General features: G+C 36.2%; 1 protein-coding gene across 1 annotated transcript; it reads left to right on the top strand.

The window, feature by feature from the left end:
* Positions 1–15,054: 15,054 nt before the first annotated feature.
* LOC311168691 (U6 snRNA-associated Sm-like protein LSm5) lies at positions 15,055–15,447 on the top strand (the record flags this gene model as incomplete). Its single annotated transcript, XM_084230356.1, has 1 exon — positions 15,055–15,447. The coding sequence occupies one exon, from the start codon at positions 15,055–15,057 to the stop codon at positions 15,328–15,330; it is 276 nt and encodes a 91-aa protein (XP_084086482.1). The 3' UTR covers positions 15,331–15,447.
* Between the last annotated feature and the right edge of the window lie 4,280 nt (positions 15,448–19,727).

Genomic DNA, 19,727 nt, shown 5'->3' with positions numbered 1-19,727 from the left:
CCATGTACAGAAGTCATATGCTTTTTATTTAATTCTTGCCTTAATTTAATTCATCACTTTGTCTTTGGTCTCACTTCCTTCCAGTCTTTTCTCTGCAGATCTGTTAGAATGATAGTACTAAAATTCATATCTGACCATGCCTCTTTCTTGCCTTAAATCTTTTCTGCGTATTTCTTTTGCCTTTAGTTTATAATCTAAGAACTTTGTCAGGTGATATTCACGGCAGTAGCATGGAAGCAGAAAAGAAGTGAACAAATACAGGGTTACAGAGGATGCAACTGATAGGAATTAGAATCCAATTGGATGAAGGGATTGAGAGGAAGAAAGGCTTGCTGATGATACTACAGATAGGGCTGGTAAGGAAAATAATGGAACAAGTCACATCATAAAAATGTCTGCTTATTTCTATGGTCCTCCTACTCAGACCCCCACTCTTTCTCAAAATATACAAAGTCCAAAGAAGCTCCTTAAAACTCATCTTTTAGGGGCCTCCCTGGTGGTGCAAGGAGTTAAGCAATGAACCATGAAGCAATCCGCAGCCTCTGCAGCACGAGTTCGATCCCCAGGCAACCAGGGAGCAACCCACATGTCATGGCAGACCTCTCTTGTCTTGCCCGCTGCTCCCCTCAGCAGTGTATTTTGGTCAATCTGCCTGTTCTGTTCCCTACTCTGTCTCTGGTGAATCCTCTCACCACCACCACCACCCCTCACCATATCTCTGGCCTGTGCCCCAGCTCTTGTATGTATAAATAAATAAATCTTTTTTAAAAACCAAACTCATCTTTTAATATGGTAAAGAATTCAGGAATGATAAAAACATAGTTGTATAAATATATTAAAGGATAAAACCTTACCCAATGTTTGCCAGTTTTAGATACCTGATTTTCCCATTGTGAGGGCACTAAAAATCCTTAAAACTATAGGCTTTACATATTTTCTGTGTCAAAAGAGAAATGGATGGGCAAAAAGGTGATTTAGATGATGTGTCACTTCTTCCTGATATTGGTTATGAGCAAAAGCCCAAAATGGAATGGGTGGTGGAAACTTCCAAGCATAGGAGCAAGGTCCTGGGCAACTGTCGGGACCAGGTAATAGGCATAGGGAGATACAGCCTGTGGGGCATAATGGCATGAGTCTGGCCCCAGACCTAGAGAGGTCCTCTCTATCTCTTATTAACTAGAAAACAAGTTACTTAACCTCTTTAAGCTATAGTTTCAACATCTATATAGTGAGTATCATAATAGCACACACTTCAGAGACCTATGGGTTAAGTAAGATTTTTCTCCATAAATGCTCAATAAATATTCACGATTACTGTAATAATTACTTGACTTAATAGAAAAACCATGGTGGTCTCTATGGCATATGGGCAGGGTACTTAAACTCCCAAAGTGTTTAGGTCATCTAGAAAATACATATTTTTCAAGATTTTCATGTAAAATTTTTGTTTATTGTACACTTTACCTCACATTGATATAATTTAAGAAAATAGACTTAGTTAATATCCTTTCCAAATAGAAAAAAAAGTTTTTTCACTCTGATTAGAATAATCAATGAAAGGGAGAACAGATTTTTGGGACAGTGGATTGCATTCCTATAAGATATGCCATGGAATGGGGAAGTGTTCCTCTGCTTATTTCCTCCTGTTCCAAATAGAAAGCAAATTTCTTCCCCCAGCTCATGGAGATAGTTACTGGGAAGCTGAGAGGGTTTATCTGAGATATTTTGATTTTGGTTAAGTACTTTCTAAAACTCCAAGACTAGTTTCATTCTATAGAACAGTGGAGTCCAGACATAAACTTGCTTCAGAATCCTCAGAGAGCTTGTAAATTTCAGATGCCTGAGCTTCAACCCATGGTGTCTGATACTTACGTCTGAGGCATGTTTAACAAATTCTCAAAAGTTTAACAAATTCCCATGTTTAACAAATTCCCAATGATTCTGGTCAGGTACCACACTTGAAGAACCATTTCTTTAGAACTGAGAGTTCATTCCCCAGCTAAAATGAGATTCATAGTATAGACTTTTCTTGATGAGCCATTAACATTATTTAAAAAAATGTTCTTTTCTTCTTGCAACACCCTGCATTTATGGGCCTGCCATTTCAACCCACATTATCAACATGTCCCTGTACCCTTTCTCCTTCTTGGCAATTTAGTTTCTTCTACTTCTGCACCATGCTTCTGGAAATCTTCCCAACACTTTCTTTCTTTCTTTTTTTTTTTTTTGGTGAACACTTTGGCATGCTCTGTATTGCATTTTGCTTGCTCTGTCTGTATAGTAAGTTTTGCTTGTTTTTATAATTTGAATCCTCTCCTTTGCTCTTACTTTTGACCTAACAGTTTCTCCCCACAAAGTTCTTGCCTCTTATCTTGTATGCAGACAATCAATACATCTAATAGAGTTAAATAATAGCATACTTCATTAGAATATGCTTACTATCCAGCATGCATCATTTTTAACCAAAAATAAAACTAAAAGACCAGCATTTGCAATTGATATTTAAGCAATGAGTAATTAATTGACTTCTTTACCAATTTCATTAAAGATGTTGCTGCTTAGCTCACTTAAAAGATATTTATGCTGAAAATCTATTGAAATTTTTTGTTTTTTCCTATATTTTATTAATTTCCTGTTTTGGTGTTAGTGTAAACCTTAATTTAGAGTTATGGAAAATATAATATTAATATCAATTTTCAATACTGTCTCAACTGGATTTCCCATTGTGACCAAATTTGTTTTTTAATTTTTGGAATGGCTAAATACAGCTTTACAAATGTTGCTCAATGTAAATACATAGTCAACTATGTATTTATAGCATAGTTGTATTTATAGTATATATGTATTTATAGGACAGTTGCATTTTTATTTATTACAACTGACATCTTCTTTACAGCTATAAGAAAATGAACAGCTTGCCATATTCATTAAAGAGAAACCATGGTGCATGTGTGTTTGTGTGTATACATTGTCATGCATCCTTAAAAATGCTACACCTTGCGGGCCTCCTTGGTGGGCACAAGGGGTTTAGCACAACACTACAAAGCAATCCGCAGCCTCTGCAGCATGATTTCAATCCCCGGCCGGCAAGGGAGCAACCTACATGGTGCAGCAGACCTCTCCTGACTTGCTCGCTGCTCCCCTCAGCAGTGTATTTCATACAGTCTGCCTGTTCTGTTTCCCACTTTGTCTCTGGTGAATCCTCTCACCACCCCCGTGCCTCTGGCCTGCACCCCAGTTCTTGTATGCATAGATGAATAAATCTTTAAAAAATAATGCTACACCTTGCTACATTGTACTTAACCTCAATTATAATAACTAGTATATAATAAAATATGATTATCAATTTGTGTTCTGCTTCAGAAAAGTAAGCATTTAAGTTAGCTCCTCAGAATCAGGGCATAGGATTCCTTTCTATGGAAGTTGACAGGAAACAAATAAAAACTATATTTCAAAGGAAAATTATTGCAGAGGAGGATCTAATAAAATGGTTAAAAGAAGGGTAAAAATTGGTTGAAATTTGCCCTTAAATTACGAGGACATTCAGTTTTATCTAGTTGCTATAATTGCTTAGGAAAAACAAAAATTCAAATTAAATGGGAAGGTGAGAGAGCAATAAGTAAAGATGGCCAGCGGTTGAGAGGAGTTGGCTACAAAAAAAGGAAAGGCAGAAAGACTTCAAATTCCCCTTTCTTCCTTTTTGGTTTATACTTCAGCTCTTTCATGATGAATTTTTTATGTATAAAATTTGAAAATTAATATTTTGATGATTATTAAACATTTCATATTATCTTAGCCATCAAATTTAGCTCAACTGTGCTAAACACAAAAATTTCCACATTAAATAACTTTTACACATGTGGAAAGACAAATGTTCCAGTGATATTCATTGAAATGTTGTTTGTAATAACATTTATTTATTAATATGTAGCTGATTATAAATTTTGTTTTACTCCACAAAAACAGACAATTATAAACCAGAGACATCCTGCGGGGGAGGAGGAGGGAGAAGGATCAGAAGGAGGGAGGGAGGAGCACAGAGGACTGTGGTGGTGGTACACAGGTACACTGGTGAAGGAAAGGCTAGGGGGACTACACCGGGGGGGGGGGGGGGCGGAGGGGAAGCAAATATTGTTTAAAAATGAACAATGATGTAAAAATTAAAAAAATAAAAATAAATTTAGTTTTACTCCATCTGATGGAATATAATACAAACAACCTCACCTTGTGGACCTCCCTGGTGGCACAAGGGGTTAAGCACAACACTATGAAGCAATCCGCAGCCTCTGCGGCATGAGTTCGATCCCCAGCCGGCCAGGGAGTAACCCACATGGCACAGCAGACTTCTCCTGACTTGCCTGCTGCTTTCCCTTGCTGCAGAGGCCTGCAAGGTTATTAAAACAACCTCAATATGTATTGGTGTGGAATGATATCAAAGAGATATTAAGAAATGTTTATATTTCATTAACATACAATATCTAACATAAAATACCTCTGAAGAAGCTGGTTTAAGTGGCTGTGTTAGGGTAGGGTGTGATGTAGGGCAGGGAATCCAAGGTGAGAGGGGAATTTCACAACATTCTTTGTGGGAACTTTTGAATTTTAAGCCCTAAACATCTACAGAAAATCCTCACTTAATATCATTGACAGGTTTTTGGAAAACTATGACTTTAAGCAAAACAACATATAAAGAAACCAGGTCCTTGAATAATGTCATTTCGTTTAACTTAAGTCAGAATTCCTTTTTTCTCATTACTGTTACAATGAAACAACATTGAATAGAATGAAATTATTCGAGGACCTGCTCTAGTTTATATTCAAATGAATTAAAAAAAATTTAAAAGCCCATGGAAATTAAAAAATAAACCTGAGACAAACTGGGTTAATCCAACTTACTTCAGTGACAAACTGGGTTAATCCAACTTATTTCAGTAACCCAAGAACTGAGAGTCTAAATCATTTACTTCTGATTATAATGAGAGGTAGTCTATACAGAAGGCATGAGTCTTATTCTAGGCCATGCAAACTCAGAGTCAGGAAAGTACTTACTGTTAACAATATTATTTCTTACACAGGCATTTGTAAAACTAAAATGCGCCCATTCTTTGCTTTTCCTGACATGCTTAATAAGTTTCAAGCCTGTATCTGTAAGGTAAAATAAAGGAAGCTTTGTAGCCATCATTAAATGTCCTCCCTGGAAGATTTATTGCCATAATTGTGACAGAGAAAATGATTTTTTTCCTTGGCAGCAAAAGTAGTCTTAAAAAGAAACTAGGTATTGTTTTTTCTTTTCCAAGCAAAGTATAGATACCCAAAAAATTACATGGTGTCACAGAGCATGCCATAGTTAGAAAAAATGATGCACTGCCTTTTCAGTCTTATTAAGAAAATTACACAGTTAACTCTTTGTACCTTTGAAGGATGTCTCTGTCTGATGAACTTTGTTATTAGAACAACATTCAGCTGGAAATTGTGTATTGAAACCAACTCATTTTGGAGTTTACAGAGTAGATTTTGGAATAAAACAGAAATGTCATAGCAATAGATAAAAGTTCTGCAACTATGACTGCACATTCCAAGGTTTTTTTTATTAGCTATTGGTGGAGAGAAAAATAAAAAATGTAAAAAAATCTATACTCTACCAAGTGATTAACAAATGGGTTATTAATGTACTAAGGGAAGTCATCATGTCATTTTTTTACAGTGCTATCTGCACAAATTAGTATCATGGGGTACATGATAATCATTCATTTATTCACTACTCTCTCATTCTTCTGATTTGGATAGTTGGTCACCAACCCTGATCTCATTGTTAGCTGTTAAATTTTTATAATATAAAATTCTATAGCTATATCTCTTTTTCTTTAAATATGTTAAAAAAGAAAAATTTGGGGCCTCCCCTGGTGGCGCAGCGCTGGGCTGTGAAGCTGCCTGCAGTCTCTGCAGCACCAGTTCGATCCCCGGCCACTGGCGAGGGTCCCACATGGCGCGACAGACCTCTTCTGCCACGTCCACTGCTCCCCTCAGCAGTGTACTTCATCAGTCTGCCTGTTCTGTTCCCCGCACTGGCTCTGGTGAATTCTCTCACCCTTCTGCGCTTCTGACTGTACCCAGTGCTTGTATAAGTAAATAAATAAATCTTTAAAAAAAAGTTTTAAAAAAATTTTTAAAAAAAGAAAAATTTGAGAATTCTTATTGCTTCTTTCTGAAAAGTAACTACTTTTCCCCTTGTTCTTTGTGTTTTAAAAATTTTTTAGTGCTTATTTAGAATAATTTTGCCTAACTCATGGTAAATCATTTTGTATTGTGATTTTTCTTCAGCTCAGGAAATTTTCTTCTATTATATTTTTTCTATAGTTTCACTCATTATTGCTCTGGTCACTGCATTTGTAAAATAAGTCTGATCTCAAGTCTCTCATATTTTTTCACAGCTCTTTACCTATTTGCATTGTGGGAGTATCATCTCAAATGTGTTCTCCATTGTACAGATATGAATTTATAAATTATTTATGTGGTCTTTAACCAATATCAAAGCAAATTTACATTTTTCTGTCACATTTTTCCATGCTCTATTTTCCTATTTTAGCTGTGTCCATATCCCCGTATTTCCCTCAGATTTATCTTTCTGATGGTGGCCTGCTCTTCTTTCAAAGAGACTTGTTTTGAATTCTTTTGTGAGACCAAGTAGAAACTCTCTTATTTTTGCCAGCTTATTATAGGAAGTCAGATATTTTCTTTAAAGTTTTAAGGCAAGATTCTCTTTTCCTTAACTGGCATTATTTATTAACATTTTCTTCACAATAATGATTTGCCAGATTACTTGAAGTATAGCAAAAGAAGATCACTTAAGAGGCAGAAAGACCTTAAATAGATCTAAAGATAAAGCTAATATAAAGCCTACCCTGAAATCCCATTCTTTAGCATTAGCAGATACATATTTGAACCATCTTTATAAGCAACAAATGGCATAAAAGACAAACAAGAATAATTGTTATGAGAAATTCAGTTCCTCCAGATGCTAAAATGAGGAAGAAATTTTACATAAGGTCCAGCATACCTGGTATTCTGTGCAACATAGTAATCACTGTCCTTAACAAGACTTGGAAGAGAGGTACTGACCAGTTTCAAATAACTAATGACATAGGATAATATTTTAATCCAAAGGAAATTCAAGTATTAGAGTATGTGGAAGGTTGCATGAATTTCATTCATAGTCTTTGAGTGATTATCCAAAATTTTTCTTCCTTCAGTTAAACTTTTGCTGAATATTGGGCAAATGTGATTTTGAGATTGTTTTCTTTGGCATTATATGAATAGTGATTGTTCTGTTCCTAAATGAATTTATTTAAATTTAATTTAGAACTACAACTTAATAAAATGTCCGACCAGAAGAAGGATTAATACTCTTGTGAAATTACTGGAGCCAAACAGAAAAACATGATTTTAAAAAGGCACATAAAATAATTTGATTGTCACACACAGAATTACCTAGGAGTCAATACATTACTCGTGATCAGAATAAAGTTTCTTCTTAGAAATAATTTATCCTCACTTTAATGCACACACAAATGGGAACGGAAACTCCAAATTTCTACTCGTAGAAGTTGACTATAGCAATTTTATCATGGGAATTTTTTTAATTGATTACACATTTTTACTTTCTTACATTGTTGTACAATATTTGATTTCTCTCCTCAGATAAATCTCCCATCACTACATCACCTGTGAACTGTCACCATAGTCTCTTGTGCTCTTCCCTCCCCTATTTTGACCTCTCTCTTTCCTCCTCCCCTGCTGTATGCTTCAGATCTATAGTTTGCCTGCAAGTTTTATCTTTTTTTTTTTTACCCTTGTTCAGTTTCCCTATATTCCTAGTATAAGTGAAACCATCTGATATTTTTCTTTTTCCTTCTGACTTTTTTGACTAAGCATATTCCTTTCTAGCTTCATCCACAGCATGGATTTTTTAAAGGCAGATGTACTCAAATACTCAACTGCAGACATAACACATCTCAAAAAGTATTCAGAATCCATTACTTTGAGCAATACTACTTCCTGTTGTGTTCTCTAAAAAACTGTTACCTAAATAAATACAAAACTGAGTTGATTATTAAACTAAAACTTGGAAGTATTATAAAAATAAGTTTTTAGCTTTAAAATGAGCACCATTTGAAGAAATAATCAGATGGGAGAGCCAGGTGTCCATAATGGACACACTTTAACCATTTCTGAGATAATCTCTTTTGTATATTTGAAAATTCTCATATTTTGCCTCCTATAAGAGATTCTTTCCAAAGCATTTAAGGCAATAGTTGAAATGGATTTGAAACCAAGATAATCCTGCTTGCAAAGGTAGTGGGAAAAATCATCCTATATGTTCTCCCACAGAAAAAAAGATAGACAAATCAATTGTGGAAAAAAGAAAAAGTTTCACTGTGTGAAACTAAAATAAATGAGTAATCTTTAAAGGATACTGTGAAGCCTGTGGGGATAGTGGTGATGAGGTTAGACTGGTTGGAATGATTACTAGACTCTCCCACTGGCAGTTCCTTGAGTATCTATAGAGCTAACAGCAAAGGGGGGGTTTCCCCAAGAGAGAAGCCTAAGCTATTTTGCTCAACAGGGCAATCTCAAATTGCACCATCAGGAAATCTCAACTATTTTATCACAATTATTCTGGAGTGGTCCTCCTAAAAAACAAACAAACAAACAAACAAACAAACAAACAAAAGGTCTGTTTCTTCCCTAAAACGGGGTGTGTGTGTGTGTGTGTGTGCACATGTGTGTGTATGTGTATGTGTGTGACTTAACACAATACCTGGCAAATTTTTCATACCTTTTTAAGTATCAGTGCAAAATATGGTAAAAGGCATCCAAATGCAATCCAATTATTCCTTTCCCTTGCCAATAGAAAGATTGTTCTGGTGTAAATCTGACCCTTGCGACAAATCAGAATGAAATGATGCACTTTAAGGTGAATCTTCTTGGCTGGGAACATATAAGCCTGTGAATTCTTGGAGGGACTGATGAGGGCTACAGCTCAAAGAGTGCTTCTACAGCCAAAGATGCTGCTGCTTAAGGGTGTATTTCAACACTGTGAACGTCATTCCCATTATGTGACAAGATGACAAATAATATCCAATGAACCACAACACATAAAAAGGAAAAATAACATTTTCTCACCTTGGGAGGGCTTGAAAGGTCCATCTAGCTGCAGACACCAGCTTCTATTATTTTGCCAAGATGTTTTCAACCTGGGATGGGTTCAAAGAGTAGAATACTAATTAAGAAGGAGATTGAGATAAAATAAGAGTTTTGTTAGAGGCTAATATGGGTAAAACAAGATGGACTTCGATAAAATATTCTTAGCCCTTTTTTTGAAAGGGCGCTTCTGGACTCTTCTTTTTTACATCTGTTTTTAAGTAGGTAAATAGGTGAAACATTTTTCTACAAAACAACCTCCCAAAATACAGAAGGTGAAGCAGCGCTCTAATAAGCACAGGCCTCTAAACAGCTGGTTCTCAGTCCTAACCCTGTCTGGGTATCACTTTCAAGAAGATCATTTTTTTATTGTTTCTTCAGGCTGAGACTAGATAAGAACTTACCATCTATATGATCAATAGTCATTTTGTAAGTCAGCTCCACTTATGGATGCAAGCACGCACAGCCAATCTGCTGTCAGTCAATTGAGCTGTCCCCTTAAACATGCAGGCTTGACTGAGTAATTTAGTTTTTCACAGTCTGATCAAACAAATATCATCCAGAATGGCTATTTTCTCCCACTTGGGGCTGTTTGTTTAAGTTCAACAAGTGTCAGGGGAATTTAATGAACCATGTGGTAGCAAAATCAGTTAAGTGAGTGATTCTTTCTTTGATGTCCCTGTTCTTACAAGGGCATTAGTAGATGTCAGACTAAATTTTGAGGACAGGGCTGTCAACGTATATTCTAGTAAAAAAAAAAAAGCAAAAGCAAAAAAACACAACTCTTTATTCTTTAGGAACTCTGATTTTAAAATATAATCATCAGTTCCTATGCGAGTTCTACCTCTGAAGATAACTTACAGAACAATATTCATATTTATGGAATGATTTCATTTTGGCTGTTTGGAGGGATCAGACATTGATGTTTTAACTCTGGAGGTCTCATTTTGTGATTCCACAGATAAAAAGAAGTTCATATAAAGAGGGAGAATAAAAGTTCACACTTTGGAGCATCATGTTTTGCCTACTGTAGAAAGTTCATTTGTCATCAGAGCTTCCAGCCTACATATACATTGTTGGCTCTGTGTTACATCTTTGTGATAGGTACTAAAACCTACAAAACACTTTGGAATTCCAAAGCCAAAATTACAGGCATGGAGAAGTACTGATTAAATACCCAGGCTCCGGACCATAATGTCATGTTCCTATCTTGCATTTACCCACCATCTATTAGTCATTTGACTTTGAGTGAATTACTCAACCCTTTTGAATCTCTGTATTTGCAGCTATAAAAAGGGGATAATAACAGCTATGCCTTAAAGGAGTGATATGAGGATCAATTGAACTAATATACACACAACCTAGCACACTGCCTATCACATCGTGGTAACTCAATAAATGATAACCACAACTCAGAGATGTAACAAGTGATCTTTGGGAATGTAACACTTGCTGAAGTCTTCATTCTCATCCATGAGAAGTAAGAAAAACCAACTTGATTAAGGGTCTGATTCCCTGATTTCTACATCTCCCTTTGCTTGCCTTTTTTCATCCTTTCATCACTGCATAATTCTCAACACAATCCAGTTTAAGACAATTCTGCTAGAGGAGAGGCAGAGAAGAATGGGAAGACAGTGTGCTCCCCATGAAGACTAGCAGAGTGAACAAATAAATAAAAAGAAACCTGTCATCTGGCTTAGTGCAGAATGTTTAGTAGGGGACTTGGTATAAGTTGAAATGTAGTTTTATGTGAGATATCAGTTATCATGATTTTCTTGATAATAATTAATATGGAACATTAAGAGGTGAAGAGAGGCATGTGTGTGCATATGCCTAACGCTCTATGCAAGCACACGTTTTTGTGCACACATGCACACAATTTCCTTCTGACATTAATCCCCGTACAGTTACAATAAATTCTGCCTTCAAAATCCTGCATGACATAGCTCGGAAAAGGACACAGTTCCTAGACAAATGTCTGACGCACCGACAGCAGTCCCTGGACTCAAACATTGACTTGCTGGTGTTCTGCCATCTTCTATAAAGATCATGTCCTCAGCTTCAGTAATAGAGAAATCTCCAAAGAAGGGGTTAGTTAAAAATGAGTATTTTAGTAAAAATACTTGCTATTCCTCTGTCACCGCCTGAGATAGGAAGATGTGGAGTCAATTTAGTGAGCTTCAATTGCAGCTGGCTTTGGAAGGAATAATATACTCATGTCTCTCTAGATGCATATCGAGTAGGGAAGCTCTCTCCAGGGCTGCGATTTTACAGATTGCAACCTGATCAGATTTCCTAACACAGAATGTCCCCTTAAAACAGGGAGAGGTTACTTCTTAGATGTGGGGAGATCAGTGATTTAACGGCTTCCAATTCATTTCTAAAACATATGTGGGAGGTTCTCCAATTTCATAATTTCCTTGTCAACCTTGACACTACTCGATGCCTAAAATGCCACCACAAAACCTGCATCCGAAAGTAATTTTCTTTGAAGCCACAAATTTGGCATGAAGGAATTAAACTGGCTGAGGTGGGGTGTAGTTGGGAAGAGACAGTGCAGTCAAATACCCTCTTCACAGTTTTCTGTGGCGCTGGTCTCAGAAATCTTGCACAAACCTTGAACAATCCTTTGGTGTTCAGCAACATGGTCAGATGTCCTATATTAGCTTTGATGCCTCTGATTGCTCAGACCATTGAAGAATGTCAATTCCAGGCAGAAGACAGGAAAGGACTTTGCAACTCATAAGGAATGAGGAAAGAACGAAACCCTTAAATTGCTCTTAGGCGGCTCAGTCAGGATATCACATATTTCCAATTCATTTATCAGTACATTTATTCAATAAATATTTATTTAGAGTCTAAGTATGTTCCAGGTGTAGCCAAAATATAGGGAATTCTATGGCAAGAAAAAAAACCCAAAAAACCAGCTTCATCTCTGTCCCTACGGAACTGATATTCTATAGATGCTTCTAAAGGATCAATAGGCATTACTAATAGTAATATATGTAAAATTCCATCCTTGGTCACTCCTGGAAAGGAAGAGGATATTGTGTTGCGAGAGCAGAAGATGTGGCTGGCAGACATCATCAGGAGGGTAGAGGGAAGTTATTCTGAAGAAACAAAGACCCAGTAAATCTGAAGTGTGGGTTGGATAATTGAAGGAAGTAGGAAGAAAATACCAGGCAGAGGGAACATTATTTGCATATTTTGTGGCAGGAAGGATCAGGGCACCTTCAAGGGACAGAAAGAGGCTTAGAGTATGGAGAATAGGGAGAAGAGGGGGAATAGGGCTGGTGAGGTGGAACCAAACCTGCATTTGCAGGCCATTTCAATTATACTGTTTGCTTGAAGATTAGTGGGAAGCCTAGAAATACTGTTCTTTAAAAACTGGCAGTGCCACAAAACAGATAGGACACTCTTGGGCTTTTTTAATCTCCAGATTAAAAAAAAAAATATGTCAAGTTTCTAGAAAATAGGGTTCATCTCAAGGCTGTTGATGTGGTCTTTGTGTTGTATTCTGGCTATTCATATCTTACTCTGTTGTGACCAAATAGGCTTCCAGGAGCTGTGGGGATAGGGGAAGCCGTTGTTAGACTTTCTTTGATCAGCAGACAGGTTGTTTTCTCTAAGTGGAGACTCAAAGGACACACTTGAAATGGAAAGTTGTGTGAAAGGAATCTAAATTGGTTAAATGTCAGATATATCTATGATTTATGCCTCCTTTACATCTCAATGCTGATAAAGCTAACACTCCTTATTACTTGTAGTCGTGTGTGTGTGTGTGTGTGTGTGTAGGAAAAAAATCCCAGGCAAAGAGACTGGAAGTTCATTGCCTTGTTTCTCTTGGCACAATGATATGGTTAGGAAAATATCTAAATAGAAAAAAAAGAGGATTTCAAGCCATGCACAGGGCAAACTCCATACTAATTTTTTTTTATACCAAACAGTTCATACTCCTTATAGAAGAAGTTGGAAATTTCTATGACAAAAAGGTAGAAAATTGAAACATCCCAATTCTATTAATAGTTTAGTGTATATACTGCCAGATACTTGCCTCTCTCTCTGTGTGTGTGTGCATCTTTAAAATTTCTAACATGTCATGTTATTGAATGACATGTTAGAATTTTGAACAGAAAAACTAATTCCCATTCACAATGGAAATTAATCTAGAACTACATGAGATGGAGAAGTCACAGCTTTCATTGTGAGATTAGTCTTTTTCTGTGAAACCCCAAATTTTACAACAAACAATTCTGTCTTTTAATTTTCAACATAATTATTTCCTTTCAAGCTGTTAGTAATTTTAGGCAACGACAAGGATAAAGGAAAGGTAAATCAATGTCTTTAGATGTTTGATAATCAAAAAGAATTCTCCAGACACCCAACTGCAGATTTTTCACCTATGTTTGTGGAGGCCTGGAAGTCCTGGCTCATGAATTTTATGCCAGAAAACAATCTTAAGCATGGCTCTCTAACACATTAACAGATGCACATGAATTCATTTTCTAAGGCTGCCATAGCATATTATCTAAACTGGGTGACTTAAAACAAATTTGTTCTCTTAAAGTTCAGGAGGCCAGTAGTCCAAAATCAAGTTGTTGACAGAATTGGTTCCTTTAGAAGTGCTGTTTTCTTTAGAATCTGTTACAAGTCTTTCTCCTGGCTTCTGGTGCTCACAAGCAAACCTTGGGTTCCTTGGCTTGTAGCCACCTCTTTCCAGTCTTTCCCTTCACTGTCACGTGACCTTCTTTCCTACATGTGTCCTATGTATCTCTGTATACAAAGCTCTCTCTCTTTTCTTTTTTTTTTTTAAAGGATTTATTTATTTATGCATACAAGAACTGAGGCCAAAGGTGTGGGGAGTGAGAGGATTCACCACAGACAGAATGGGAAACAGAACAGGCAGATTGACTAAAGTACACTGCTGAGGGGAGCAGCGGGCGAGCCAGGAGAGGTCTGCTGTGCCATGTGGTTTGCTCCCTGGCTGGCCCGGGATCGAACTCATGCTGCAGTGGCTGCAGATAGCTTCATAGGCTGCATCTTAACCCCTTGCGCCACCAGAGAGGCCCTCTCTCTCCTTTCTAATAAAGACTCCAGTTTCTGGATTTAGGGCCCACCACAATCCAAAGGACTGGATCTTAATATAGTCTATATTTACAAAGACCTTATTTATAAACAGAGTTACATTCATAGGCACCTGGGATTAGGAATTGAATGTATTTTGGGGGACACAATTTAACCCTCAGTACTGTACTACCCAATGTACAGTAATTTACCTGGATATTCTTTATTATCTGTACATTATCTATCTAGCTAACTTATCTATTCATTACTAACAGCATTATGGGAAATTTAAACTAGCAAAGCAGTTTTATTTTCATTAATGATACAAAGATCATCTCCTGAGCTCACTACCCCATACCTAAAATAGTAATTCTCAGAACAAAACAATCCTTTTCTTTGGCAGATTATGGATAGACCTTAGGCAAACACCAAATGAAATCTGGGCAACAGAAGGGTCAGAGAGCACATTCATGAGTCCTTATGATATTATCCTTATATATTAATTTAAAGATGCATTAATGTATTAAGGAAAATTATAGATAAGAGTATCCTATAGTAAATGAATTCTCATTCTCAGTATAAGATGCCACTTGCATGTAAAAATAAAGCCAAACAAATGTAAGTTACTTCATAATTTTAATAGAATTGGGGCAGTCTATTTGAAAAATAGGGCACAAAAAAACTCAGATTCTTTTTTGGCAGGATGTTTTAATATAAAGTCTGATCTGAGACTTTGGGACACAGTATAATTGCAAGTACAAATCTAAGAAATGAACTTCCAGCGTAGCAATGGCGGCTAACGCTACCACTAACCTGTCGCAGCTGCTGCCTCTAGAGCTTGTGAACAAACGTAGAGGATCCAGAATTCACATTGTGATGAAAAGTGATAAAGACATTGTTGGTACGCTTCTAGGATTTGATGACTTTGTTAATATGGTACTGGAAGATGTCACTGAGTTTGAGATCACACCAGAAGGAAGAAGAATTACTAAGTTAGATCAGATTCTGCTAAATGGAAATAATATAACAACGCTGGTTCCTGGAGGAGAAGGACCTGAAGTATGAGTGGATTTCCTTGACTTATGCTAGATTCTGTTTTGTCTTAAAATGACAACAAAATAGAAAATTTGTTTTAACCTTTTAATGTTTGGATTCTGTGAAGCGAAGTTTCCCGTTAAAGGGAAATGCTTTGAAAATGCATTGTAAATGCCCATGTTTGTAAGTTAATCATGATTATCTCAGAAAAAGAGTGGTTTGTTCTTTATAGACTAAAATCAAGGTGTTTTTGGTTAAAAGAAAAAAAAACAAATCTAAGAAATGATAGTAACATTTGTCTTCACTAATACTGAATTTCAAATTTATTATTTTTCTATAATTTCATATTTTAAAAATATAAATATTTAATATTTTTAGAAACTTTTTTAGTAATTAAAAACTTTCTTTTTTAAAAAGATTTATTTATTCATACAAGAGTGGGGTGCAGACCAGAGGTGTGGGGGGTGGGTGGTGGTGAGAGGATTTGCCAGAGACAGAGTGGGGAACAGAACAGGCAGAAGTACTGAAATACACTGCTGAGGGGAGCAGCAGGGCGAGACAGGAGAGGTTTGCTGCGCCATATGGGTTAGCTCGCTGGCCGGGCATCTAACTTGTGCAGCCGTGGCTGCTGATAGTTTCATAGTGCTGATACTTAACCCCTTGGGCCACCAGGGAGGCCCCTCAATTAAAACTTTCTGTAAGATAGTTCTGGTGGGCCTCCCTGGTGGCGTAAGGGGTTAAGTCTCAGCACAGTGAAGCTATAGGCAGCCACTGCAGCAAGAGTTCAATCCCAGGCCAGGGAGCTAACCCACATGGCACAGCAGACCTCCCCTGTTCCCCCTGCTGCTCTCCTCAGCAGTGTATTTCAGTGAATTCCTGTGTTCTGCTCCCCACTCTGTCTCTAGTGAATTCTTTCACTCCCCCACATCTCTGGCCTATACCCCAGTTCTTGGATACATAATAAAATAAATCTTTAAAAAAAAGATAGTTCTGGATATTGAACATTTGCCCCCAGATTTACAGTTTGACATGAAATGTGACTGTATATTATAACTACAGTTTGGCTGTATTTTGATAATGGTCACTATTGCAAGAGTGTAATGTGAGGGGAGGGAGGACCTGTGTTCTCTTATGGAGCTTTGCTTCTTGATCCTACAACCAATTATAAACCCCTACTCTTTTCTGTCCTGCCTTGACTTCATGTCGATCACAGAAGATTTAAAATATGTCTATTGTGCAAATTTCTGTAAAAACTTAATCAACTCTTTGAACCAAAACTCATGTTGATAAAAAATGCTGCTGCGGAAGAAAAATTACAAAAATGTGTGGATGTCTGACCCAACACGCTCCTGGTCTCCATCCTCATCTGGGACTTGCCTGTTGACCTGGGATGGCTCTGAGTGATGCAGGCCAGGTTCCTCACACATACCACTCACATCCGTTTTCTGCAACATAGACTTACAGAGAGTTCAACTTAGGGTTTATAGGATAACTTCTCTGATTCAGATGATTTTTAAATGGCTGAAAAGTCTTCAAAATCAATTGTTGATGATTTCAAACTTTATACAAAACTCCATTTGGGGGGAGCACTTGTATTCATAGCAGAGGAAAACAATCAGAAAATTCTATCATCAATATGATAGAGTAAAATGTCAATTTTCTACTTATTCTGCTCTCATGAATTGCACATAAAATGGACCTCAAGAAAAAAATATTGAAGTACCAAGCCATAGCTTTAAAGAATCTGTTCAGTGATATCTATGGTTTAGACTTGAAGTTTATTTTGCTTTTTTGTTTGTTTGTTTGAAGTTTATTTTGGGACCTTACTGTTGTCTGTCTTTATAAACATTGACATCTTTGAAAGAGTGAATGAAATGCACCTGTTTAAACACAGAAAATCTGGGTTCCTTTCCTTTCAATTATGGGCAACAGAGAAAATGACTTTCTTTTGCTAGCAGTTAAGGTTTCATAGTTGCCAGCCCTCCCCCCACCATAAGCCATTAGTATTTTTTTGTTAGGTTGCATAATTTATTGTATCAGTTTTGAATGCATAATGTAATACTGTATACTGAAGGGTAGTTAGTCTTTCTTCAAATAGGTTACTGAAAATGAAATAAATACCTAGATTAAATTTCCATACCAGGGAGAAAGAAATGAAGTAATTTGCTGAGTTGCAAAAATATGTAATAGACACGTAGAGATAATCTAAATTCTAAAATATCACCTCATTGTTCTAGTCCTCCTGAATGGTGAAAGTAATTCTTAAGAAAAATGTTGCTGCAATAGTTTTAAAAGAAGTATCTTAAAATGAATTGAAAAATATAATCTAAATATTAATAAAATGAGATAAAATTAGTTTAGGAACTTAATGTGACTAAAATAAAAATGGTGACATTTTTATTTTAGTCTCTGATTTTACAAATGAAGAGATTATAAAATCTTCAAGATAGGACCAAAAGTTGGAAAATTTTTACTTTTCTTTATAATTGACCCTGAGGTTTTATTCTAAGGAAAAAAAATTAAAGGTGAATTATATTTCTAGAAACTTTCCGACATTTCTAGAGACTTGTATTCTGTGGTTATAATTCATTTCTTATTAAAAGACCATATATATAGTCTACTAAAATGGCTATATATTTTCCCCCAAACTACCATCTGTTCCTTTCTCATGTCTACTATAAATTAATAATATTATTCAATTCTCCTTTCACTATATTGTCATATTTTTCATGAATCCAAACCCCTTATTTTACTAAGCTTCTTTCTTCCTGAGAAACTATCAAACTTCAACTATGGGATTGGTACTAGACCCAGTGGGACCCCCAAATAGAATTTTAATTTTCTCTGGGCATTGAGAACCACTTGTTTATTTCTCTGAAATGGTATTATTTTCATGATGATAATAGGATTATGTTCATCAGAACATGTGTTATCTTCCATAGTGTAACTTAACTTTTTCCCCTTTGGAAAGGGAGACAGAAGTGAAGACACGGAAAGATTAATTTAGGCATAGACAGTAATGAAATTAAAGGATGGGTTAATGACTCAGATACTTTGAAATAAGTATGTATCAAAATCAGCAGGGGAATCTGATTTGTAAAAGTAACAAGTTTTGATGATATATAAATGGATTGCTCCATTACATTCTTCTCTTTAAAGCCAAATACGATTGGAGGGTGTTTTTGATACATATATATTTTTACCTTTAAAATGTTCTTTCCAGGGCCTCCCCTGGTGGCGCAGCGGTTGAGCGCTGGGCTGCGAGGCTGCCTGCAGCCTCTGCAGTGCCAGTTCGTTCCCCGGCCCTCGGTGAGGGTCCCACTAAATAAATAAATAAATAAACAAACAAACAAACAAATAAATAAATAAAATGTTCTTTCCACATGTTTTAGTACTTCCATTTGTAATGGATGATTTACAACATCTAGAGTAAAACACATAGAGTAGTTTTGACTTATTGTTTACTTAATGTGACTTATAAAAACTATAAATCACGAATTATTTGGTAGTTTAACATTTTGCCCTATCCTAAAGTACCCTGTAAATAACACTATTATTGTAATAATTAATACTTAAAGATGGAACTCTAGGGAAAAAATAAATGTTGAGTTCATTTAACTTTTTTGCTCTTTCCAGATGTCACATTGATGTACAAAAGCTTAGTAATTTTGCTAATATTTGGCCATATCTGCAAATTTACTACATTTCTAAATTTAGAAATTATTTACACGATTGACTATTTCCTAATTTGTTCCTTTGATCTTGCTTGGATTGTGCACAAAATAAAGTAACAACATGCTCAAGTAAGGGAAATCATACATAACCTTGATAAGCTTCGTAATGCTAATGCTGTTTTGATAGAGAAAACCACAAGTAATGCAAATAGCAGCCTCTACTCTCCAGTACAGGTGTGTAATAAGCACATATAATTAAACCAAAGATACATAATGGTTTGTTGTTGGATACGCATTTACAACAGCTGACTACGCTCTTAATGTGTGGTTCATGAGTTAGGTAATTTTCTTATGTCTCCACTCCTTGAACAGAATATTCCTCATGGACTCATATACAAAATGATTCTGTGCCTTTTACACAGTAGAATCCCACTGCTGCCTGTAATTTAGCGTCTTTGCCATATCAGCATTACCTAAAGATGATTAAAAAGAGCATGTAAATTCACAAACAAGTCATTTTATTCTTCAACTTAAATAATTTAGAAATGCCCCCCAAAAGGAAAGTTATCAAAACGTAAGCCTTTCGACATGGTTTCCATCTTAGTGAAATATATCAACCATGCATTTAATCACTGTTATGCATAAAATATGGTTTATGGCTCTGCTCTATATATCACATAAACTTCTTTGTACATTATGAATCTGAGTCCTTTAAAAGGCATAAAGCAAATATGAAAAACTAGTAAGGGCTTT

Source organism: Talpa europaea (genome assembly GCF_964194135.1).
Source record: "Talpa europaea genome assembly, chromosome: 3".
Lineage (NCBI taxonomy): Eukaryota > Metazoa > Chordata > Mammalia > Eulipotyphla > Talpidae > Talpa > Talpa europaea.
This window is presented reverse-complemented; position numbering and strand designations above follow the sequence as displayed.